At 39.4% G+C, this 26,403-nt stretch overlaps 2 protein-coding genes across 5 annotated transcripts in view; one reads left to right on the top strand and one right to left on the bottom strand.

The window, feature by feature from the left end:
* The window catches only part of FER1L5 (fer-1 like family member 5), a 62,257-nt gene extending 54,909 nt beyond the window's left edge, over positions 1–7,348 (top strand). The window contains exons 40-53 of one of the 2 annotated variants that reach the window (XM_072633805.1): positions 704–823; positions 1,535–1,696; positions 2,025–2,116; positions 2,706–2,876; positions 3,173–3,318; positions 3,576–3,715; positions 4,045–4,133; positions 4,472–4,567; positions 4,853–4,994; positions 5,918–6,017; positions 6,102–6,295; positions 6,486–6,595; positions 6,895–7,042; positions 7,205–7,348. In XM_072633805.1, coding sequence (XP_072489906.1) covers positions 704–823; positions 1,535–1,696; positions 2,025–2,116; positions 2,706–2,876; positions 3,173–3,318; positions 3,576–3,715; positions 4,045–4,133; positions 4,472–4,567; positions 4,853–4,994; positions 5,918–6,017; positions 6,102–6,295; positions 6,486–6,595; positions 6,895–7,042; positions 7,205–7,348 — 1,854 coding nt within the window. Of the gene's footprint in view, positions 1–703; positions 824–1,531; positions 1,697–2,024; positions 2,117–2,705; positions 2,877–3,172; positions 3,319–3,575; positions 3,716–4,044; positions 4,134–4,471; positions 4,568–4,852; positions 4,995–5,917; positions 6,018–6,101; positions 6,296–6,485; positions 6,596–6,894; positions 7,043–7,204 lie in introns of both variants that reach the window. The other variant, XM_072633804.1, reaches the window with a different exon arrangement.
* Positions 7,349–9,508: 2,160 nt separating this feature from the next.
* The window catches only part of LMAN2L (lectin, mannose binding 2 like), a 35,557-nt gene continuing 18,662 nt past the window's right edge, over positions 9,509–26,403 (bottom strand). For all 3 annotated transcript variants that reach the window (XM_072633806.1, XM_072633807.1, XM_072633808.1), the window contains 4 exons: positions 19,518–19,679; positions 19,278–19,392; positions 10,603–10,722; positions 9,509–10,187 (listed from right to left, as the gene is read on the bottom strand). In XM_072633806.1, the coding sequence (XP_072489907.1) occupies positions 10,045–10,187; positions 10,603–10,722; positions 19,278–19,392; positions 19,518–19,679 (540 nt within the window). In that variant the 3' untranslated portion in view covers positions 9,509–10,044. The remainder of the gene's footprint in view (positions 10,188–10,602; positions 10,723–19,277; positions 19,393–19,517; positions 19,680–26,403) is intronic.

Below are 26,403 nucleotides of genomic sequence, written 5' to 3'. Positions count from 1 at the left end.
GACCAAGCGATTCCAAGTGAATCATAAATAGAACAAGACATAATGGTGCAAGACCAGAGTTAGCTCTCACAGTCAGTTCTGACAATTTATCTCTACCTATAAATGACTCCCTTCCCCTCTGTTATTTAACTTTAGCACCAATACTCACTCATGGAATTTTGGCTCCTTCTTTCTTCTCAGAGCTAGGAGGAATCTTAGAGGTTCTAGTAGCTTCTCTTTACCATCAGAGGGGTGGAGTTTCCCTCAAGTTCTCTTTGTACCTTTCTCCACTGAAGAGGTCAGGGGGTTTGATGGACCCCTCTGCCCCTTCCGGCAGGCACATAACATGTAAAAAGACTCTAAGCTTTAAAACAGAATTAGAATCAGTGGTCAGTCTCCCCATGTCTCCTTCCAAATATGCACTGGACAAGAGAATTCTTCAGTCTTTAGTGGGGGCCCTACATGGAGTGATTTGCCCTGAGCCTATGTGAATCTCCTAAAGACAACCTTGAAAGCTGATGGCTAAAGACAAGCTGGAATAGCATAGGGAAGTAACAAGTATGTCATCCTTGGGAAATGAAGAATGAATAGAGTTCAGGCCCTTCCTCTGCCTGGGAGGGGTGTGTCACCTCCCATTGTGCCTTCTAAATCTTATTCCTTATTCCAACCCTTAATCCCGCCACGACACAACCCACCCCACCCCACCTCACCCCCACTGCACCAGGTATATGACTGTGAGCTGGAAGCTATACCAGACTTCCAAGGCCTACAGGACTTCTGCCAGACATTCAACCTCTACAATGGGGAGAAGACTGAAGACAGCCCTGTCGTGGGGGAATTCAAGGTGAGGCTGAACGTCAGTCTACTTTGTGTCTACCCCCACTTAACCTTCCCCATGCTTTCATTTCTCCATTTTAGAGTTTCCCTGACCCCAGAAAGTGATTTATCTTTCTCCACGAAATGACAGTTTAACCTCTCTGAAGAAAACAGCAGGGTGGGCAGAGGGAAGGAATAGATGAATAATTGGTGAGAATGGGGACATATGGATATTGAGGCATGCCTAACCTGGACAGGCAATGGGTATGGAGTCAGAGGGCCCAAGTTCAAAACCCCAACTTTGCCACTTAACTATGACTTTGTCATGACTTCTCTGGGCTTCAGATTCCTCTATAAATGGGGTATTTGGACTAGATATCCCCTAAGGTCCCTTCCGGCTCTATATCTATAATCCTACATGCTATGACTATAGTCCTGCACACTTCTGTACAAAGCTAGGGGAAAATAATAGGTTATAGGGGTTAGAATGAATATACAGGATCCGAGCCTGGTGACTACCTAAGAAACTCCATTATTCCCTTCAAACCATTACCTCTCACCATATGTCCTTGTTAATGACCAGGGCTCAACCTACCACTACCTTCCCAGCTGCCTCTTCATTACCTTGTGCATGGTTCAAGGGCACTGCTCCTTGGGTGCCAATGAAGCTTAGGCAGCAGACAGCATCTCTTCACTGGGGAATCGCTAGGCTATCACACAATACTCTATCCCCCAGCAGGGCCTTTTCCGGATCTATCCACTTTCTGAGAATCCCAAACAACCCAGCCCTCCACGCCAGTTTCAGAATCTGCCTGAAAGAGAGAGTGGCCCACAGCAGTGCCTTGTTCGGGTGTATGTAATACGGGGCATCAACCTGCAACCTAAGGACAACAATGGTTTGGTAATACCCAGTACCTCATCCAGTCTCCTGGGGTTCTGCCCTTTTCACTGCCATTCCACCCAGGGACCTAGTTCTCCTAATGGAGCTCCCCTCACAGTCCACCAATAGACTACACACCTTCCTTTATGGATCCCATGATTCCTAATGACCCCAAGGTCCTTCAGTCCTCTACTCCTGGAGAGCTGAATTCACAATTAGTCTTTTTCCTCTCCTCCCCACTGGTTGTTTCTTGATATCACAAGCTCCTATTCTTCCATGTCCCCTTGATCCCCTAACCTGTGCTGTTAAGCTCAGCTCCAATCTTGTGCCTATGTTTCTGCACCACCAGTGTGACCCTTACGTGATCCTGAAACTGGGCAAGACAGTGCTGGGTAGTCGGCACCATTATAAGCCCAACACTGTGGATCCCGTCTTTGGCACGTAAGCTTTCCTCTCTTCCTCCAATTGATCTAATCTTCTTCTAATAATACTGAGGTATTTTAAATCCTTTTAGGGCTGGAACCCTCAGCCAAAGGTCAACCCAGACTGCTCTTTTGATCTCCCACAATATCTTACACATAGCAGTCACTCAGTACTTGTTACTAACCCTAACCCCAAACTGGCTAATCAAGTTCTATTTCTTCTGTACTGCCAAAACCAGACTTTCCCAGAATTTAAGGATTACAGTCCGCCCTTCTACTATTTTGGGTCTTTATAGGCCACTGATTAAGGGTATAGTAATTAAGGTGTCATGTTCCATATATCCAGGACGTTCTCTGATGACAGCAAAATGAGGGATATTTAGAACTGATGTGCAGACTATCCTGTCAGTGACAAGATGCTGATATGGAATACTGGGAGAACTCATTTCTATTAGGAGCCCAGACACATGTTTTGCTGGGATAGTGGAGATGCAGTCCTATCTGCAAGTAGGGGATACACACTAGATGACTTCTACAGATATTTTCCCATCCTGGGACTTAGAATTCAATAATCCTGAGTCTTCTCCACCCTCTGTTCCCACCCTCAGGGTGTTTGAGCTGAACTGCACCATTCCTCTGGAGAAAGACCTTGAAATCACTCTTTTTGATTTTGACTTAATTTTACCTGATGACAAGATTGGGTCCACAGTCATCGACCTGGAGAATCGGCTCCTGTCCAACTTTGGCGCTCGTTGTGGGCTTCCCAAGTCCTATTGCCTGTGAGAGGGGAAGCCTGATTCCAGCATTGTGGGAAGGTTAAGGGAGGGGTGACAAGTTACAGACAACAGAGATGCAGAGGCGTGATTCCTGTTACTTCACGGCACAGTCTCTACTGGGTCCCATTCATTGGAGCCCTACACCTTGTGCTGGGTGGAGCTATTGGGATGTCTCTACTTGTTACCATCCAAACCTTCAGGGCCACATTCCCACACAGCCCCATGAGGTTCTAATCCTATTCTAACTTCTGATCCCTTAAAACATTCCAGCAGCCTTAGTCCCACACTCATCTCCCCAGGTCAGGGCCCTTTCGGTGGAGGGATCAGCTAACCCCAAGTCACCTTCTGGAGCGCTATGCCCACAGGAAAGGGCTGCCCCCACCTGATTTCAGCACTGAGAACTGTGTCACATTCAGTGGGAGGACCTTCAAGCTACATAACTTTGGTAAGGAACAGTACTTTCATCCCCAACCCTATCTAGTCCCTGAATCCACCAGCACACAAGATGGGCACAGTCAAAAAGACAACTTGGAAAAAATGGGGCATTCATGGAACTTAAGATTGCAAGGGCAAAGAAAGGTTCCCAATGCCCTTTATTTTGGTCCTTAAGGTCATCTCTCCTGGGGGAAATAACTTGTATGGTTTCTACATGGAACTGTGTCAAGCCTAACCATTGTAATTTCTTTGTTCCACACTTCACAGAACGACATACCCCTCCCATTAAGTACTTAGGTTCTCCAAAAGAGCGCCTGGCACTGTACCTCTTGCAAGCTCAGGGACAGGTACCTGAGCATGTGGAGACTCGAACTCTGTACTCAAACACCCAGCCAGGTATTGACCAGGTATGTGCTGGGGGTGGAGCTTGAATGTACACAACCTATTTTATGGGGGAGGAAAGGATTAAATACAGGCATCCAGCAGGGGAGGATAGACACTTCTATTTAGTAAATGTTCCACTATATGGGGAGAACACTGATTCATGTACACACATACATGAGCAAACATGTTTGTGTTCATGTACCTATAATCAGATGGGACTTCAAACATGCCTTTCTTGACAGTACCATTTTTTTAGGAACTCAATTCCAAGGGGTCTAAGACTTCTAAAAAAGCACAGTTAGGCCATAGGAATAAGGCAAATACCAACTAGCAATCCTGTCTCTGATTCTAGGGGAAGGTGCAGTTGTGGGTGGATATCTTCCCCCTACATCTTGGGCCTCCAGGGCCTGCAGTCAACATCAGTATTCGAACGGCCAAAAGGTGAGTTACCTTTCCCTCTACGCACACTTGGCCAGAATGGCCAATTACATACTGTATCACAAGCAATTTGAGATTTATTTTCCCTGCCCCTGATCCCACCTTTGGACACTGAGTTTAAATGTCACCCTTTCACCCCCAAAATTTCTCATTACTATTGGCGATGTTTGGAGGTATCCTCCACTAGACTTGATACCATTAGACTCAGAAGGTAGTGTTCCACCTTAAAGCCAGGCCATCATGGGCACTGCATGCTCTAATCTTGAGCCATGGAGAGAAATAGTCAGCCCCTCCCCAAGGTCATGGCTCAGTAGCCCAGCCTAACTACGCAGTGATCATAGGTATGAACTGCGCTGCATCATCTGGGAAACAAGAAATGTGGACCTGCAAGACATCACTATAACTGGAGAGAGGATGAGTGACATCTACATCAAGGGGTGAGGGCATGGGGAGAGGGGAGGAGATGGGAAGAGGACCAAGAATTAATCATGACTAAACATGTCCTAGACCCTCCAAGCTGGAAGCCTCTCTCCTTAAGTTCCCTGGTCTCTCCCATACTATCTAGGTTTTCCCAATCCTGAAGATGGCACCTTGGCCCTTTTATCCATACTGAACATTGAGAGGTGCCCCTTTCACACTGGACCAACTTAGTGAGTCAATGGGTGCATAGGGGAGGAAGGGTTGAGTGTATGTAGATTTAGGATAGTGCATTTTGGTTATAGATGGATGCATGACATGGAGGATGACATGCAAAAGACAGATATCCACTATCGATCACTTACTGGGTCTGGGTATTTCAACTGGAGGTTCATCTTCCCTTTTAATTACCTGCCCACAGAACAGGTCTGCATTCTGAGCAAGAAGGTAAGGAATAAAACTGCAGAAACTGCAATTCTTTCTGGGTTCTGACAACACATTCAGACAGGCAGGACATCTCCATCACCCAAATCCCTGTCATTCCTTGACAACAAGGTCTGAGCACAGAATGTAGGAAAGTTTCTGAGAAACAACTTCTGCCTAAACCATCCCTTGCTCCCTTCTCTCAGCAGAGGACCTTGCCTCATTCTTGACTGATAAAATAAGCACCATTTGCCATGAGTTCCCTCTTCTTTCCCACTCCACACCTCAAACCCCCTTAACATCCTCCTTCTCTCCCCAATGTGCCCAATACACCAATTCTAGTCTCTGATGAACAAGATGGCCCTTTGATTTTACCCCTCCCCATCTCATCCCACAGCACCCCTAATAACATTTCTCTGCTCACATTTCTTTGGTTTCACTATCTACTATCTCCACTGCTGCTTCCTACAAACACACCCAGGTCTCCCCCAACTCTTAAAAAAACAAAACCTTACTTAACCCTACAAACTCTTCAAGCTATTGCCCTATATCTTTCTTCCCTTTCACAGCCAAATTCCTAGAAATATCTATTTTTATTGTCAAATGAAAGCATCCTCCTCATTCCTTTGCAAATATGGCTCCTGACTTCATTATTCCATTCAAACCACTCTGTAAAGTTACCTAAGATTTCTAAATTGCCAAGTCCAATGACTTTTTCTCAATTTTTATTATTCTTGATATCTCTGCAATATCTGACACTGTTAACCACACTCCTTTCCTTTCTTACACATGTATATATGTGCTGTCTTCCCCAAAAGAATCTAAGTTTCTTAGGCACAGAGTCTGCTTCATTTTTGCATTTCTAGGACCTTTCACAGAGCCTGGCACATAGCAAATGCTTAATAAATACTTGCTGGTTGACTAAAGCATCTCCCATTTATATGTAGGAATACATCTGGAGCTTGGACCCCACAGTGGAGAAGATCCCACCTCGACTTCTAATACAAGTTTGGGACAATGACAAGTTCCTTCCTGATGACTTTTTAGGTAAGGGACTGAGTTGTGGCCTTGGAACCCTAAGGGCAAAGGAGACACTTTTTTTAATCTGATGGCCTTTCCCTCTGGTCTCAGGAATTCTAGAGTTAGATCTGTGTGAAATGCCAACCCCTGCCCGGAAGTCCCAAGAATGCACCCTCAGCATGATGGAAAACAAGCCCAAGTTGCCATTTAAGGTCCTCCACAAGCATGTCTCCCTCTTCAGGCAGAAAACTATCACTGGTTGGTGGCCTTGTCAGGTTCTGGACAAAGGCAAATGGCGCTTGTCGGTAGGAGCCAGAGAAATTTCCTGTTCGGTACACTGGCTGGGATGTTAGGACTATTGGGCTGCACCTGATATCTTGTTTGCAAGCAACAAGAGACAAAGTCTTTCCCTTCCCCCTCTCTGGGTCGTAGGAGATCTCAGATTCCTGGTAACTGATTTCATTAAGTCCCTAAAACTACCTATGGTGTTTCCAGGGCAAAGTGAAGATGACACTGGAGGTGCTGACAGAGAGGGAGGCCCAAGAAAGACCAGCTGGGAGAGGCCGCTCTGACCCCAACCAATATCCTACACTTCACACACCCATGTAAGGGTCACACAAAGAAAAGGCAAAAGATCCCAAATACCTTTCCTCTCCTCTTTATCCTGAACTAATGACCTAAAGAACCTAGTACCACTGGGATTCCTGGCAGGACTACAGGGGGAAAAAGAGAGCTTTTTCTCATCACAAAGAATAGCCTGGCCAGTTAACACCAAAGACAGAGACAATTATTTCGTGCTTAAAAAAACTCTTTACTCTAGGTTTCTTCGACCTGAAATTTCTTTTTTCCTTTTTTCCCTCACCCCAACCCCATCTTATTATGTGTTTCCTGAATGGGGAGACAGACGACCAGAAACATCATTCCTATGGTTGCTATCACCTTGGCTCAGTATACGTTACATCTTATGGAACCACTACCGCCGGAAATTAACATACACTCTTTTCATGATGGGCATGTTGTTCTTGGTGATAATGTTTGTCTATTCTACTCCTGTAAGTAATGGGAAATAGGGAGGCAGGGAGGGAGAAACAAAATTATAGGGTCTTTATTTTCCATCTCTAATGGCTCCACAGAAATAATCCCTTAGTGACTGCCTTCCAGAGAGATGGAGCCTACAGGGCATTTGAATCTGACCCTGTCCTCATTCTTTCCAGAGCTATTTAGCTATGAAGTTGATCAAACCTGAGTTTCGGATAGCTAGACCTCTACCTGGCGAGATTGAGGCAAGTCTCAAAAGGATATCAACAACTACCCCCAGAGGCTCTTCTACTCAGTCTCAGACTACACACACAAGTTAACCACAAAAATCTACCAACTTCTTGGATATTTTTTCTGCTCTCCCAGCCCCATGAAGACAATTTACTACCCTGTGGGACTTTCTTGTCTACATTTTTCCCACCATCAAACCTTTATTGCTCTCACTGTTTTGAAGTCCTGAGGTCTGTAGGGTTATTAAAAATAAAATCAAATTCAAAAATTTCCCCATGTCACTATCTATGGGTCATAGACTCAAAAATGGAGGGCAAATAGCCCAAGTGGTCCTTAACTGGCTACTCTGGCCAAGAAATAAACTCCCTTAAGTGGGACAGAGCTTTGAGAATAATGAAGAGAAAATTTCCACCCAAATAAAAATGTCTGGTGCCAGAGGGTTTCATTATAAATTCAAGTTGTTCAATGATAAGAAAAGTGATAAAGTAGCAAATGCCAAGAAAAGATGAGTGGCAACTGGCATTTTTTGTGCCTATAATTCTTACTTTTGAGAGAATATGAAGAGTTGAAGTCTGCTTGTAGGAAAGAAAAAAGGCCTGAGTACTAAGAATAGGTACACCAGAGCTGCTATTGCTACCCCACTGAACTTTCACCCCAACGAACTTTCTTAATTCCTCAGCCAGAATAGAAGCTGAGCCTACAGAAAGTCCACTCCTGGTGCGCATGTGTACATACAAAGGCCTATGCCAGATATCTCCCTGCCTTAGACAGCATTCCAATTCAAAACAACCCACTTCTATGCTTTGCCACACGTCTCCCTCTTTAACCTCCAATCAGGCTAAAAAGTAACAAAAAATGGTAAACTGGACACTTGGTCTCCCAGCTTGTTACGTGCAGTTACACTCTACCTTCTTAAAGGCTATGTGTAATTAAAACTCTGGGCTACAATTTGGACTCTAACCCCCATGGGGTAAGGAATGCCTTTGAGCAGGGTAAGGTTTCTGCTACAGGAGAGAACCAATACACCTGTGAGCAAACAGCTTCCACTGCAAGAGTATCATCTGTAACCCCAACAAGATGACAGTTTAGGCATACAGGACAAGAGTAACTTCTTAACAGCTAAGGCTAACCCTTCATAGTAGGCCTGCCCAACCTTGAAGAAACAAGGGTAGGAGGGAGCTGAAACCAAAGATGCTTAAAAAGCTGCATAAACATAGTACTCCCAGGCAGGAAGAGGACCAGTACATGCAACTTGAGATTCAGTCCCACCTGAGGTTTTATTAATAGGCCTCTACTCCTAAACTGTAGGATGGTGGCTTCATTTAACACCAGGGCCACTAGAAAAGAACTCCAAGCAAAAAAGGGGCCAGGACTTGCATATGAATCCCAGTCCCTTTCCTGTCCTGAGATTATTTTTATATGGGACATATTCAGAGTCTTGGGTTCAAACCTCCCCCAAGACCCACTCACAAGCAGAAAGGCACTGAGGCACCATCTCGTTTACCTGTTAGTCATTTTGAGAATTTTCTTTGTGATACACACAGAACAGCATGAAGGCTTCAGTCCCTTTTTAGATTAGACTTTGGGTTAATCAAACTGGTCATGTCAATGAGAAGGAGGCAGATGACTCCCCAGGAGGTAAGACAGCAGGGAAAGGTTTACAGAGAACAATTTTCCTGAAAATAGCTAACCTTCCTCTAAGCAGCTTTTGTTTCTCCCAAGGGAGACCTAGCCTAGGCTGTGGGAGGAAGCCTTCATACTTTCTGAACATCGATGGCAAGATCCAAGGAATCACCACAAACCCAAAACATGCAACTAAGCAGCTCTGACAAGTCCCAGAGCAAGGAGAGACTAATAGAAGCTGCTGGGCCCTTTCACACTCAAAGGGAAAAAGTATCCTCAATTCCAGGCAGTTCATTTACACAATGACCATTCCCCAGTGAAAACGTTCAAGGTATTACAAGTAGATGGCTGGGAGGCTCACTGCCAGACCACCAGGTAAACTCAAAAAAGACCCATAATCACAGAACAGGGCATGGAAGATTGGGGTAAAGCTGCACTGAAACAAAGGGAGAGAATACACTCAACTTTCTGATCCCTAGGGAAATGTCAATGAAAAGCCATGCTTTCTTACAGCTCCAGACTTCTAGACTTCCAGCCATCCATACAGGTGAGGCAGTGCAGTCTGCTTCTAGCTGGGAAAGAACTTCAGAGGAAGGAAAAAGGGGACATGGGGAGGAGGAGGGAGGGACAGGGGATTAGTCATTTATTTCCAGGTAAACCTTACTGCAAAAAATTCTAAGACATAATAAAAATCAGTGATTGAATGGCTGAGAATACCAAGGAGTTAGTTACTGATTTCTAGGAAGAAATCTCAGTGCTTTGGGAATTTAGAAACTGCAATACAACTCCCCTTTTGCTTTGGCCTTCAAGGTATCCTGTGCTATAAAATTTTGGCCTGTGATTTTGATTTCACAAAAAACCCCAAAGAGTACATTCTCCCCACCCTTCTTGGCTCCTAGCTGGTAGGACCTCAAGGAAAGGCACATCACAGCAGTACAGTCCCCATTACAAATGGGGTTCCTGTCTCAGAGTTAGATGTTCCCACAGATTCCTATGGGAATGAGAGGCAGTGTCCCTGGGTTTGAAGCTCCAGTCACAAAACAAAGTCAAGGGCTCTGATGTCTGAGATGGGAGAAGTCCTCCTGCTCGGCTGCATGTTGGGGCCAGTGCTTCTCACCCAGTGCCTAAGGATTACAACCACAGTGGTGGCAGCCATGAGAGCTCAGTAGAAACGCTTTCGACTCTGGTCCTGCCATTTGTTGTAGACAATGATGCCGATGACAAGAGCAAACACAGCAGCCACCAGAGAGAAGAAGACAATAAGGAAGAGGGCCAGGCCACTTAAGGGTTCCATTGGGTGTGTCACTAAGGAATCACAAGCAAGAGAGAACTCAGTCAGAAACAGTCCAGAGGGGACAACTCAGTCAAGTAGCAGTAAGTGCACTGAGCTATTACTCTCATCTCTGAGCTTGTCCTAAGTACCCAAGGTCCAAGTTCACCTCTTCTAGGTACTCCATTTTCAACTCCTAGGAACAAAGATAACCACCCTAGCCCCTCTCTACTGCCTAGAGTGGCACCATAAAGATGAACTAGGCAGTACTTAAGAAGTATTTCAGTTTTCTTAGAGGGAAACCAGCCTTGGAATAATTGCAGAAAGGAGAGAAGCTGAAAGCCTAAAGGTGCTGCTGGGTTGGGAAGGAACCTGAGCCCTCCCACCTTTAGATCCCCAGGTATTTTAATCCCTTCTCCCCCAACATGACAATTTCCCTCATTTTCTTACCCTCAGGCAGCTTCATATTGTCCACTGAGGGCAGAAATACATCTCGATGAAGTTTTTCCTCTTCTGGAGTTCGCTCTACTGTCAACTCAAAAAGTTTCAGGGAGATGATATCATGGTTATCTAGTGAAGGAAGAGCAAGAGGATCCAGGTCATTGCAAGAAAGATAAGAGAAGGAAGGCACGCACAGACACAGACACAAATTATCTCCCCAAACAAGGCATGAGTTAAGAGGACTGCTGCTACGTCTTTAATGGAACAGTTAAAATGTTGCCTTTGGAGAGACAATCCTTATAGAATGTGGCAACTTTCTTGTAGCCCCATAATAGTTGGATGGATCCCATTAAAATCCACCAAAAAGGGAATATGTATAAACTGGAGATAGAAATTCCTGACATATCAATACCTGAAATAACTCCCACTGTTGCTATGGCTGGAAGAGGCTTTAGTAAATGTCCATCTGGGCAATAACTCATCAGTGAGGACAAAAGCCCCTTCATCTGTTGGTGCTAAAACTCTAGACTGCAAAACAGTATGAAAAAACTAGGCTACCAGATATCAAACAATACTAAACTCATTAATCATCAAAATTATTTGAAAGTGGTTAAAAACTAGAGAGGTCAATCAATGGAACAGATTAGGTCCACAACATACAAGAAGTAAACAAACCTCATAGCTCAGTGTCCAATAAACTCAAAGACCCCAGCTATTGAGTAAGGACTCACTCTTGGGACAAAAACTGCTGGAAAAATTAGAAAGCAGTCTGGTAGAAATTAGAAAACTCTATAACCTCCAAATGGCTATATGACCTAGATGTAAAGGAGCATATCAATAGCAGGAAAGAAATTACTCTTTCAATCTTAGTATAGGGAAATAATTCATGAATAAACAAGATCACAGAAAGCCTCATAGATGATAAAAATGGAAAATGCAGCAAAAATAAGAAGGGAAACAAGTAACAGGGAAAAAATCATAAGATTTGCTGATTTGCTGATCATATTCAAGATCAAGAGCCATTCTCCAAATATATAAATGTTCAAAGGATACAAATAGGTAATTTTCAAAGGAAGAAATCTAATGAAAAAAATATGAAGAAATATGAAAAAATACTCCACCAATAACTTGTGAAATGCAAATTATAGCAATTCTGAGGTTCTACCTCACATTCATTCAATTAGCAAAGATGACAAAAATAGAAAATGACAAATGCTGGAGGGACTGTGGAAAAGCAGATACATTAATGAACTGTGGATAGAGCTATGAATCAGTCCAGCTATTTTATAAAGCCATTTCCAAAAAGACACTATAATGTGCACTGCTGACCCAGCAATACCACTATTGGGTCTGTAACACAGAAATCAAGGAAAAGGACATATATGTATAAGACTATTTAAAGAAGCTCTTTTTGTAGTGGCAAAGAACTGGAAACTAGGGGATTATCCACACATTGAAGAATAACTGAAGAAATTATGGTATAGGAATCTAATAAAATTCTATTGTGCCATATGAAAATTGGAAGAGGTCTATTTCAGAGAATACTGGGAAGATTCTATGAACTGATGCAAAGAAGTACACAGAACAAGAACAAAAACAATGTAAAGACAAACCCTGAAAGACTTAAGAACTCTGATCAATGAAGTAATAATAAACAACCACAACTCCAGGGAAACAATGATAAAGCTGTACTTAAGGTGTAGGATGAAACATACGTTTTTAGACATGACCATCATGAAAATCTGTTATCGTATATATTTGTTACAATGGCTTTCTTTTTCTTTTTTTCAAAAGTGAGGAGAGAAAATAAGTTTTATAAAGTTAAAATAAAAACAATACCTAGGGAAATGCTTCTAAAAGAATTCTGACACCAAGAGTTGGTGCAGCTGAGTGAGAAGCCAATAATTCAGCCTTTCTGGTGGCTTTTAATAATCCCCTGCATGATAAATTATCAATGAGAATCTTCCGGAAGAGGCACTTCTCCAGGTAGCAACGTGTTGAGGGATTAACATAAAAACCAATTTGACAAGATCACTCTTACCGTCAAACTTAGGACGAAGTCTCATCAGGACAAATAAAATAGAAAATTTGTATTCTGACATTTCTACCAACTAGGAAGAGCATCTAGTTGTCAACCTATAAAGGCAGGGAGAAGTAAAGTGTATTGAGACTGAAAGACCTATGGAGTAAAAGAGCACACTACTGTGTTTGGAGAACCCAAAGCCAATGAGACGCCAACAACAAGTAAAAGGTTTAAACCACAAGAGACCCAGGGAGAGTCTACTGTTCTAAAATACTCCTGGAAAGTATGAATGTAGCCTGAATCAGATGTAATCTGAAAAACTATCAGAGGAGCAGCCCAGAGAGTACGGGGCTTTGCTGTGCTGAACTGAGATTGGACAAGGGTTAATTCAATCAGCACTCAACAGTGTCAACCCAAGCTTCTCAGCTAGCCATAAACATAATAATGAACTGAGTGTTCAGGCAGAATAAGAAAGATTCCTCTGGCTTTTAAAACCATTCACAACCTAGCCCTAACTTATCTTTACAACCTCCTAATGCCTTACTCTTCCATGTTATTTCTCTATGGTTCAGTCCAACTGCTCTTCTCTATTTTTGACATCAAGCACTCCGATCCTTGCCTTTACTTCAGTTGTCCCTAATGCTTGGAATATTCTCCCTTCTCACTTGTGCCTAAGGGGATTCATCATTCCTTCAAGAGTCAGGTGATCCATCCGGCCAATTGCTATTGCTGTCTCAGTAGCTTGGTTTTATTCTAAATACTTTTATTTTGCACACTCTCTCTTTCTCTCCCTCTCTCTCTCTCTCTCCTTACCTTTCTCTCTCTCCCTCCCTCCCTCCTACCCTCTCCCTCCCTCCCTCCCTCTCTCTGTCTCTTTCTCTCTCTCTTTGTCCCTCAAAAGAATATAAACTCTTGAAGAGCAAGGGTTATTTCACTTTTGGTTTTTGCACCGCCATAGTCCAGCACAATGCCAGTCACACAAGAGAAGCTTCACAAATGTTCAACTGATTACTGGTTTTTGCCATGTTCAGGAAACATTCCAATAAGCAGGAGAAAATTCACAGGAGGGCAAACATAAAAATAAAAGACCTTGAGTACATGTCAAGAGATTCTGATGAAAGATGTTTACTCAGAAAAGAGAAGGCTCAAGAAGGAGAAGATAAATTGTATCCAAGTACCCGAAAGACTGTAATAGGGAAGAGGAATTAGACTAGTTCAGCCTGGCCCCAGAGCAACCATGTGTAAAAGTGATAAAGAAGATAGATAGATTTAATATGAAGAAAAACTTCCTAACAATTGGAGCTACACAAAAGTGAACTGCCTGGGAGATAGTTGTCTGTCTCATTAGAGGTCATCAAGGAAAAGCTTCATGACCACTTGTCAGGTACGATATAGGAGATACTCCTTTTTGTGTATTTGGGCACTAAGGTCCCTTCCAACTCAAAAATTCTAAGATTCTACCCTCAAAAAGCTTATAATCAAGCTGGAGAGAAGAAGCTAACATAACAAGGAACAAATCAAAGCATTAAAAGTGTGTGATATTCTAAGTGTTCACTGGTCATCTACAGTGCTTATCCAAGATATAGTTATACTAATAACTCAATGGACTGCCTATCCAATTATATCTCATCTTCCAGAAAATTAGCATTTTTTATCCATTTAAGTTTTCCTATGTGGATTGTTAAGTCATTCTTTTTTGAATGACCAACAATTTTGGCAAGAAAGCCCTATGGTTTTCTGGATCTTAAAATACTACTACTTTAAAAAAAAAAAAAAAAGGCCTTATGCAGAAGGTAGTACCTGAGCTGTACTTTGTAAGGAAACTGGGGTTTCTACAATTTAAATGTGAGTGGAGACACTGTGAAAGATATCCTCTACAAGAGAGGTGTCAATCTGAGGCAGTGCAGTTGAACCAGATTATATTATTAACAAGTATAACAAAATAAATAAAAATACAGTACAATACAGATAATGCTATTTTGTGGGTTTTCTAAATTAATATGCTAGGAACAGAAATTTGTTTCTATTTAAGTTTGAGACCACTGCTCTATCATAAGGGTTCTTAACCCAGGATCTGTGACCTTGACTTCACTTTTAAAAAAAATTTAATAACCATTTTAATATCATCGGTTTCTTTTATAATTGTAATGTATTTTATTTTATGCCTTTAAAGACTTTTCTGCAAAAATGATCCATAACAAAAAAAAAGGTTAAGAACCCCTGCTCTATAATCATGGTGACTACTTCTTTGAAAAATACGTGTCCTGATTGCACATGTATAGCATATCAAATTTGCTTGCCTTCTCAATGAGGGGGATGAGGAAAGGAGGCAGAGAATTTGTAACTAAAAATTTTAAAAATTAACATTAAAAATGGTTTTACATGTAACTGGGGAAAATAAAATATTAAATTAAAAAATTAGAAAAGTACATGTCCCTTTTTATTTGATGATGTTAGAACAAAGTTGTCTCTAATGTTTGCATCTATTAAAGAAGCTTGCATGATATTAAATGCATCACACATTGTTGGAGGAGTATCTGTAAGGCTGCATTTTACTTCACTTTTGAGATGCCTTTTAAAAAAATTAAAATATGCACACAGGGAAGTCTATTCCTTTCCACAGTCAACTGTGAAGATGTAATGTTACAGAAAACAGTTTGCAAAAGCCTGTTGCCTGTATTTTCAAGAATACACTCAATACATGAGTAGATCATTCCCATGAGTATTTCTGTAAATATGATATGAGAAAGTAGGCATTTAGTTTGTGAGTTACTGATATCTTCTAAATCACTTTGTCAATATGTCATTTTTTTCTAATCATTCAGTATCTTCTTTTCTTCTATGTATCTTATAAAACTGATACTTTTGAAAATAGATGACTAACATGAAAATGTGTTTAATAAGAATGTATGTGTAGAACCCATATAAGATTGCATGCCGTCTTGGGGAGAGAGGGGAAGAAAATTGAAAACTTATGGAAGTGATTGTTGAAAACGGAAAACAAATAAATTAATTTAAAAATTAGAATTAAAAAAAACAGAAAAAAAAATTGGGCTGCCTCAACTCAAAATGATTACTTTTTTACTCTATGTGGTGTGGTCCAGCTGTTCTTCCTATCTTTATCGTTAGTGTCCTTTCCTCACTATGAGGACTAAAGCTAAATACGGCGAAACCACTATCACTGATAAAAGAAAAGTTTGTTAGAGAAATTCTGGCAGATTTGTTCTATTTTTCATTTGTTTGTCTCCCTTACAGTTTCTTCCGGGATGATCTGGTTTAGATGGGCCACATGCCAAGCTTTCTGCAGAACTGTTTTTCCCTCCTTTGCTCATCTCAATGATTTGTGGTGATATTACAATTTTCCTCTGTTCTCTTCTACAACATTTTATGAATGAGTTTAAATACTAAACCAGTGATGCTATGGCTGCCACATCTCTACTTGGCAAGGAAATCAAGTGTGTTTATTAGTTGAAGTGATTTCTGGGATTTTTTGGCATCTTCATCATGGTAATTGCTTTATGTTAGCTAAATTGTAGAAAATGATGATAATTAAAATAATCTCTTTTTCAGCATCAAGTCTATTTTGAATATGTCGGGTTATAGTTATTTTATCACATATATAGTGTCTTTTTGCTCACCTTCATAATATCTTCTGTTTTGCTGTTAACTTTGACTTTTGTTCCAACTAGTCAATCATCTGACTACATTGAGATATGATTTAGAAATGATACATCAGTAACCACTGATTTCTTGTCTATTAAAACATAGTTAATCTTTTTGGGGGTGGGGATATTGTTCAGTACTCACAATAATCAGTTCTTCTGGGTTTCTGATTATCTATCAACCTTAGTTTTTTATTTCTTAACAATGAACCATTTAAAAAATTTTTTATGATCTCCCTTATGCCTACCTTGCAATGAAGTTAACAAATATTACCATGTATGTTGAACTCTGAAGAATATTGTCATGTTCATAGAATTTCTTTGCTTCTTCATGGTTTGGATCAAAAGTTAACAAACTACAGTTATCTCCACATTGGTCTTTTTTGTTTAGGTTAAACAAAAGAAATGAAAGGCAAGATAACCAAATGTCTCCATGAAAAAAATGTTTCTTGTCACTTTAAAGGATGCAATGAAACCAACTTTTTTTATTTGTGTCTTTAAAGAAAGGCAGCTGGTGGCCCAATGGATAGAAGCTGGGGCCTGGAGTCAGGACGATCTAAGTTCAAATTCAGCTTCAGATACTTATTAGCTATGTGACCTTGGGCAAGTTACTTAACTTCTGTTTGCCTCAGTTTTCTTATCTGTAAAATGGGGATAATAATAGCACCTACCTCCCAGGGTTGTTGTTGGGATCAAATGAGAGAATAAGTATGAAGTGTTTATCACAGTGCCTGGCACACTGCAAATGCTACATAAATATTAGTTAGCATTATGACTCAAAAGTACCTGCTGGCCTTTTTTACACTGAGATGCAAATTCCTTATGTCCTCTGGTTCCATCAAAATGTCAATTACAATATGGTTTGGTTCCTCTAATAACACTCCAATTTGTTGATCACTGTCCAGTGATTTCATATTTAAAGCAAGAATGGTCAATTTTTATATGATCATTTTAAAACTATGTTATTCTTGCCATCCTCTGTCCCCTTCTCTTTTTTCTCTGCTATTATAACTGCTGGATGGGAACTACAGAGGACTGAGGGCCATTTAAAATTTTTTTCTTTTTTCCATGGGCTGCCATGATCAATATAATGTATTTACTGTATTTGGTCTGGCTAGTCCTCTCCAATCTGTTGTCAAAATCATACCTGAAGCCTTTCTGGGTTGGCAGAACTTTCCAGAAGAACCTGTGTTCTAGAAACAGCAATGTTGCACTGCTGATCTATGAAAGACTTAACTACTGATCAAGACAACGATTCACAAAAATTCTAAAGGACTCATGATGAAAAATGCTATCCACTTCCAGAGAGAACTATTGCTCAATCTAAATGTAGGTTGAAGGATAATTTTTTTCCTTGTTCCTATTTTTGGAAACATGGCTAATGTGGAAATGTTTTGCATGATTTTATATGTATAATGCATATTGTATTTTTGCTTTCTTAATGGACGGAAGGGACAGAGGGAGAGAATTTAGAACTGAAAATTAAAAAAAAATTTTTTTTAAACAAAAATAAGAACCTATGCTTCACAGCTACAGCCTTTGATAATCCAGCATCACCCTCATGTCTCTAACAGGTATCAAAAGCAGGACCTTCTTGAAGGTCATAAGAGGAAGGTGCACATATAAGAAAAATAAACAGAACATGGAACTATGAACTAAACGAAGGAGGAAAAAAGAGGAGGAGAAGGAGAAGAAAAACACAGAAGTAACAGGAGAACCAGGAAAGTTTTGTACCACAGAAACCAAAGGAGAAGATTTCAAGGAAAAGTCTATATTGAAAATGAATACAAGTATTTGATTCTTCATTTAGTTACAAAAAAGGAACATGCATAAAAGCCTGAAAAAGATAATTTTATGAAAAAATAACAGGTCAACAGTTGTTAAGTGCTGTAAAATAGTTAAGAAGGATGCATAGGCTGAGAAAAGAGCACTAAAATTGGCACGAAGTTCATCAGTCATCTTTAAGATAACAGTGTCAGTAGAATGGCAGAAACAAAAGCCAGACTAGACTACAGAGGTTAAAATGATAATTAACAGATAGCAAGCTGAGACAGAAGGGGTGGATATATTCAAATAATAAAGAAAAAGAGAGAAAGGAGAGAATGAACATTAAGTAAAATGGATAGTAAGATCTAGTGAGGTTTTTTTTTTTTTGAGGAGACCTGAACATATTTGAAGGTAGAAGAAAGAAAGCCTTTGAGGAAGGAGATATTAAAGAGATAGTTGGAGGAGAGAAGGCCTAAAGGAACTATGGAAGAATAGGTTCAAAGTATAGATGGAGGTAAATTTTAATAAGGAAAGACAATTCTCTTTTACACAATCAACCTGATCTACCAATTATTCCTTTACCAGGAATAATGCAAACCAGGCCAGATTTCTTAGCTTCTCCAGAATGAACAATACTCATCCAGGACTTTAATGACCAGAGTCACCTAAAACTGAACTGGCCTCTGGATGTAGGAAAGCAAGAGAGAAGAAGATATCTCTCTGTATTTGCCTTCCCAAATCATACAAAAATTTGAACTACCCCTCTTAGAAATCTCATCAAGTAATCTACTGTGAATAACTTGGCTATTCATGATCCAAGACAATTCTGAAGGACTTATGAAGAAAGATTCTGTAAAGTATGAAGAAAGGTTCTCCAGAGACAGAAATAGTAGTGCCTGAATGCAGACTCAAGACACTTTTTCTTCACTTTCTTTATTTTTCTTGGTGTTTTTTTTTTTGGTTTGTGTTTTCTTTCACAGTATGACTTGAAGAAAAATGTGTTTTGCATGACTATACATGTATAACCTATGTCAACTTGCTTGCCTTTTCAATGAGGGGGGAGGAAAGAGAGAGGAAGAAATTGGAACTCAAAATTTGAAAAAAAGAATGTTAAAACTGTTTTTACTGTAATTGGGGGAAGAAATATTAAATTAAAAAAAAAAGAATCTCATCAAAGGGTGGGTATACATATATGACCCAAATTTAGGTAGAAAAGAATTCCTGTGACATACCTGAGAGATCTCCAGTGACAGAAGATGTACCAAAGAAGTAGCCTCGAGGTAGGCGGACTCCAGGCACATCAATGCAGTCCCTCCATTCATGTTTGCCATCAATGTCCAACATAATCTAGAAAAAGACAAAAGGGATGAATTGAGGGCCCTGCCAAGAAGAAAAAAAACAACACAGAAAAAGAAGAGATATAGCCCACACTTACTTTCTCCAAAGTCAACCTGTCAGGGACGGGGACTCACCGTCAGGCGCCTCTTGACATAGCGAATCACCAGGAACGTATCATGGTTGAGATTTCGAACCATGGCTGTACAGCCACCCAATTCTGTGGGCCTACCATCCCGCTCATGGTCATAGCTGAGGGAGCCGTTGCTCACCATGGCTGAGACATATGGGAACACCCGCTGGAGAAACAATGGGGGAAAGAGAAGACCATACTGGCAGAGATCTTTAAGGAATACATGGAAGCACATGTGCACATAAACACCTAGAACAATGGGAAATGCAGATACAAGAAGCAGGAGCCATATAACCTTGCAGCAAACAAAAGAGGGTATCATCATAATAAACTTCCCCATTCCCATGCTTAGGAAGCCAATCAAGGTACAAACTCCTATTGTAAGAGGGAAAGATCACCCGACTTCATGGCACTAACCTCAACTTGTCCCCAAAGAGAGATGAATTTGAACTGGTAACAGAGAGGTTCCAAATCCTCAATCCTACTAGAGTCCTTCACTGGAAAAATCACTTCAGCCAACATTGCTTTGAGTACTTTTTATGCTAACCTGGTGTGACTTGTCATACAAATAGTATGATTTGTCTTTCTGATTTGACTGTAAGCTCCTTAAGGGCAGGAATTGTGCTTTACATCTCTTGGCATCACCAATCACATCTACTCGAGTAGCAGATATTCAAAAGTATCTGACAGCTGATTGACAAATTATTCATGGAAACTGTTCTTATTTAAGATAATTCCTTCCAACTTTAATACTAGAAGATATTAAAGGAATTCAGATTAAGAGACAGTCCTGCTAGTGTTGCTGAGTTATTACCCAGTTTGACAATATCTTATTAATGAAAACCCTCTGTTGTCTCAATCCCTTTTAAATCTTATTCATAAATAATTCTACCCACAAGATTCCCCCACAGAATGCAAACACTGCTAGGTTCCTAACAAATAAGATGTGTCAGTCCCTGACCTCAAAAAAAAGTTGAAAAGACGCTATTAGCTTAACACCTAAGCAATTCAACAAAATTTCTATTAGCAATTCTTTGAATAGAGATGGTTGGATATTCACTCCAGAACAAGACAAATCTGGAGATGAAGAGAGGCAGAGATGATGAGATGGTTACAGAAACATAAAACATGCCGTATTTTGTCTGGTAAGCATCCCAGCTAGAGCTTGTTGTCAAAAGTCAACATGCAGGTTTGTGCCTCAAAACAAGGCCAAGAATTAGTGGTGCCTGGGACACTAACACAAATTCGATACAAGACCAAATGTTGAAGGGACATACATGGCGATGAGGAATGGGAATGGTGTGTCAAGAATTGAGTACCTGGACTCCTGGAGAATATCTCCTCTTCTGGGCCTGGAGGGGTCCAGCAGTTATTATAAAAAAAGAGGGCACAATAGGAGACAGGGTCAGAAAGAACTGGCCACTGAGGAAACATAGCCAAGCCATGGAGGATGAGTACTCTAACCTCAGATCCCCCCCAATGTACCCTTCTGCCCCCACCCCCGCCACAGGATTAAGGGATTCACCAACACATGCAGGGAGTACAAGAGAATCTGGTCCCCTCTCCTGTATTAGAGGATCAGAAAATCTTTACTGAGATTAGAGTGCTTTCATATTAAAGGAAGGGGCTAAAGTTAGGCTGAATTTTTATGACACTGAAATGTACTTTATTCTTTTATTTTTTTTTGCCCTACTGTTTCAAACTTTGGATTCTAACCCCTGTCTAGAACACAAGAATTTCATATGAGTTTAGGAAAAAACCCTGATACCAACAAATTAAGCCCAAAGCACTTTACCCTATTGAACCCCTAATGGGCACGCACCTATGATTTTCTGCCTCACACTACTTGCACAAGGATGAAGTCAAATTTAGAAAGGCAGCACAGCAGATTAAAAAAAAACTATTCGTTACACAGCTTTAATTTACAAAAACTGTCACAATTTTGTGACAGTCCATACAGAAGAAACTAAAAACTCAGGCCTATTCCAGTGAGAACAATGAGGCTAAGAATAAAACTGGAAGTATTTAGACAAGGGCAGGAATGCATTACCTAAAGCTAGAGCATCTCATCACTATCTGATCATCCCCTCATAGTGTACAAAACCAGCTGGAAGTCTCCAATGACCCCGAGTCACACATTACTTATCAAGTCCAGGGACAATAGGTGGGAGATCACACTAACCTTTACTGATGGCAAGACTGATCTCTGGCTCTAGAGAGTGGGTTCTGTGACTATATGATTGGGCTTAGTATACTTTAGCATTCTCATTACTTTATCTTATAATCATGTAGTTAGTATTAAGACTTCAAACACTACTCAATTCACTGAAATCAGCCAGGAAGTCTAACAGAAGGAGTATACCACTGAACCCTTTATATGATACAATTTGGATTTTTTGCTCCATCCAGTCTGATCTTAACTCTGTTAATAAGATATAGGGTCAAGCCATATGTAACGGTCCACATATGTAACAATCTGTGCAGATAGACAACTTGCCCTGAAAAGACTAGCTGAGGGGCAGAGATATTAAGCCTAAGGAGTTCAGAATCCCAATGAAGGGTAGTAGAGTATTTAAAAATTATAGAATGGAAATCTTCTGGGTCATGTAAGTATGACATAAGTATCTATAGACCTGATTCTTCTGCCTACTTTGACACAGAACTTGTTGAGACTGCATCATTTCAAAAACTTCTTAAATCACATTTTAAGAACCTATGTACCATACATCGGCATTCAGAAAAAGTCCAGAGTGAGATACGGCAACTGGTACATATAAAGAAGTATAAAAACAAATGGAAGCAGGACCATTATTTCCCTAGGGACATAGTCCTTTAAAGCAGAAATGATGATAAAAAGGATAAAAGTTTGAAAGGGGATATTGATGGTAAAGAGTCAAAAAAGATCAAGAGAATCATGTAATTGAAATGCAACAGTACCATGTCTATTAATAGGCACATACGAATGCATATAGGTAAATGTGTATACATTCAGGTGTCTGTGTACATATGATTGAAAATAATGGATGTGTGTATATGTGTGTGAGTATAATATGAACACATACACAGGCACTTGCAATCCTAGCTTTTTTTTTTTTACAAAGAAATTCATTAAAGTCATTGGAAAAGTCAAAGAGTAGAATTTAAGTGCACAGCAATATGGAATATGTATTTAATAAATGCTTTTTAACTTCTTGTATGAACTTAATTTCCACATGAACTGTAAGTATTCCTAATTTAGGACACTGAGATAATCTAAAATTTCCCAGAATAAGTAAGTTTGATTTATTAGGAGGCTTGCTTACAAGATGACTTTTTTGTTTTAGGGAGTTTATATAGAAATATCACTGCCTTTCCCCATGAGACCCCATACATGCTGAAGAAGCAGAAAGCATTTCTTGAAATAAGCAGTGCATTTTAATATGTGTAATATAAATAATCCATGTAAAAGCTAGTTAGAGCTATAGTTACAAATACTGTTATACATGGGTACTAGTGGATCATTCATAATGCAACTGTAAGAATCTTTTAGAGAAGAATTCCACAGCCTATCAGAACTACTAGTAATAGCTGGTAATGAATGTACCTATGACACATGACATTGCTAATAACATGAAAATTAGAGGCATTCTCAGTTTTATTATGGTGCAAAAGTAGAAAATGAATGATTTACATTTGACCGTAACTCTGAAAAAGTAAAAGCACTAGATTTGCTAAAGAAAATCATTAAGATAGAATCCTTGACTCTGAATTCTTATGAAATGAAATGTAATGACTACATATATATAACCTATATGAACTGACTGCCTTTTCAATGGTGGGTGGAGACTGAGGAGAAAGGAAGGAAGAAAATTTGGAAGTCAAAGTTTTAAAAAGAAATGTTAAAATTGTTTTTACATGTAACTGAAGAAAAATAAAATATTAAAAGTTTCAAAAAAAGAAATGGAATGTGAGAGAGATGCACAAAAGAAAAAATTCATAAAGGAATTTTATCATAGGTATGTCTCAGAGTAGCTGACTGTAAGATGCTAACAAAGGCATTCTGCTTTTAAAGCTTAGCAAAACTTTTTTTAAATTTCAAACTATTGTAATTTAGATTTTTTTTTAATTTAGAAAAAAATTAAGGTACCAAAAATGAAGCTAAAAGGAGTAAACTCAAGGGACAGTGATATAATTGGGGTAAGTACTCCCTATTCAACACACTGGAAAGCAATCTGGCAAAAATTAGGTTCACACTGAATAATTTTTGCCATACCACAATAAGCCCAAAATAGATACACAACCTAAATATAAAAGGTCACATCATTAAAAAAAAAAAGTAGAGAAGAATAAAAAGGAGAAATCCTTAACTAATCAAGGGGTAAAGGTAAAATAGGAAATTTGGTTTACCTGAAATTAAAAAACTTTTGTGGGAACAAAGTCAATGCATGTAAAACAAGAGAAGTAGTTAACTGGAGGAAAAAATCTTTGCAACAAATATGTGATAAAATTTTGATATCCCAGGTACATAGAAAATTGATTGACATATATAACAGAAAAATAGGAAGATGGTACAGTGAGAAGCAATACAGCTCAGCTCTCTCACCCAAATACTCCATCAATCATTAAGAAAGAACACCAGTACTCTTAGTGGCAATTTCCTATAGTCAAAAGGTTTGTAAGCTTAATACTAGATCTATTAAATTATAGATTGTTGGTAGGGGAACATCTGAGGTTAAGTCTAAAATTAAGCTATTAGGCTTAGGACTTTAGACCAACAACAATAAGTTAGGGTCCTTTAATTCTTAGTAATACTGTGGAGACAATGAGGTCAAGGGCTTGTGAAGTTAGCATACATAATTATTATTTGTGTCTCAGTTAGTGAATGTTAAAAAAAAAATTCGTTTGTGGTCTGTATTGTAAATGCTTTAAAAGAAGTATCACCTGACCAAAAGTTGGAATTGCTTCATGTGATATGAACTGTGTTAAAAAAGAAAAATTTACAAAATTTACAAAAAAAGTGAATAGACAAAAAATGAAATTATATTAAAAATATTTTACAAACCCTAAAGTATTATTACAAAAAAAAAAAAAAAAAAAAAACAAAGAACACCAGAGAAGAGGATTAGACATTTTCTCTGATCCCCAGGACCTCTCAAACCTCTCCAAAACAGAAATTATGTTCCCAAGATAAAGCAACTTCAACTATCTCCATGGTCTGGAACACTCAGTATCCAAAAGAAGATAAAAAATTTTTAAAAACACCATGAACTGATGCTCACTCAGCACCCTTCTCCACCTTCCAGGCTACCCGCAGTGAGGTTGCTCTAGCAGACCCAAAGACCTGACACAAGCTTACGACAAAACTCATCCCCACACTTTATCCTCCTCCATCCTCCTCCCTGTTCCAAAGCAGTAGAGGTCCCAGCTCCAAAGCTGCAAACGTTTGTCCAGGCCACGTAGCACCAGCAAAGAAAAGTTCTGAATTGTCAGTACCTAGGGAATAAACATCCTTAGCAACAATGCAGCAGCTCCCTGAACTGCTGGGGCAGACACCCCCTACCAAAGTACACAGAAGACTTGTATAGATTCAATTACAAAATGCTCCTTAAAGAAATAAAGAATAAATTAATAACTTGGAAGAATATTTGGTGCTCGTGACTAGGCCCTGATACTATAATAAAAATGACAATATTACCAAAATTAATTTACACTTTTAATGCTATATCAATCAAATTACCAAGGGAATACTTTATAGAACTTGATAAATAACAAAATTCACTTAGAAATTCTAAAGATCTAGAATGTCAAGGGAAATGTTGAATAAAGTAGAGATGAAGAAGAAACAGCACTTCCAAATCTCAAACTATTATAAAGCAGTAGTCATCAAAATTGTCTGGTATTGATAGAAAATAGATGGATCAATGGAACAGCCTAAACAATGGAGAATCAGAAACAACAGAACTCAATGAGTTAATACTTGACAAAGTGGAAAATATAAATTACTGAGGAAAAAACTTCTTATCTGGTAAAAACTGCTAGAAAAAAATGTAAAGTAGGCTGGCAGAAATTAGACAGAGTACACCACACATCACAATACATTATAAACAGAAACATGACCTTAATATTAAAGATCATACTATGAAAAAAATTAGTAGAAGAAAAACAGATCCTATACCTCTCAGAGCTATTGAAAGGAAAATACCTGAAGGGTAATAATATGAAATAATATCATAATGTGGTGGAAGTCATATTGTATAGGGCTTTTTAAATGTTAAGCTTTAGGTTTTGTATTTTATTTTAGAAAAGGAAACTACTGAATATTTTTTTGTGACATATTCAGATCCGTGTTTTAGAAATATCAATTTGAAAATGTGCATACCCTTTGACCCAGCAATATCGCTACTAGGACTATATCCCCAAGAGATCATAAAAATGGGAAAGGGTCCCACATGTACAAAAATATTTATAGCAGCACTCTATGTAGTTGCCAAAAACTGGAAGTCAAGGGGATGTCCATCAATTGGGGAATGGCTGAATAAATTATGGTATATGAATGTAATGGAGTACTATTGTGCCATAAGAAATGATGAACAAGAAGACTTCAGAGAGGCCTGGAAGGACTTATATGACCTGATGCTGAGTGAAAGGAGCAGAACCAGGAGAACTTTATGCACAGCAACAACCACAGTGTGTGAGAGTTTTTTCTGGTAGACTTAGATTTATGTAATAACACAAGAACTTCTTACCAAAAAAAAAAAAAAATCCCAATGGAGGATCTCAAGGCAAAATGCCTGCCACACTCAGAGAGAGAAATATGGAAGTCACTCATATATTGTAGCAGATCATGTTTGTGTATGTGTATGTGTTTGTGTATCATGTTCTGATTTGTTATACGATTTCTTTCATTTATC

The sequence above is a fragment of the Notamacropus eugenii genome, chromosome 1 (assembly GCF_028372415.1).
Source record: "Notamacropus eugenii isolate mMacEug1 chromosome 1, mMacEug1.pri_v2, whole genome shotgun sequence".
In the NCBI taxonomy this organism is placed as follows: Eukaryota; Metazoa; Chordata; class Mammalia; order Diprotodontia; family Macropodidae; genus Notamacropus; species Notamacropus eugenii.
The sequence above is the reverse complement of the archived record's forward strand: the minus strand, read 5'-3'. Positions and strand labels throughout refer to the sequence as shown.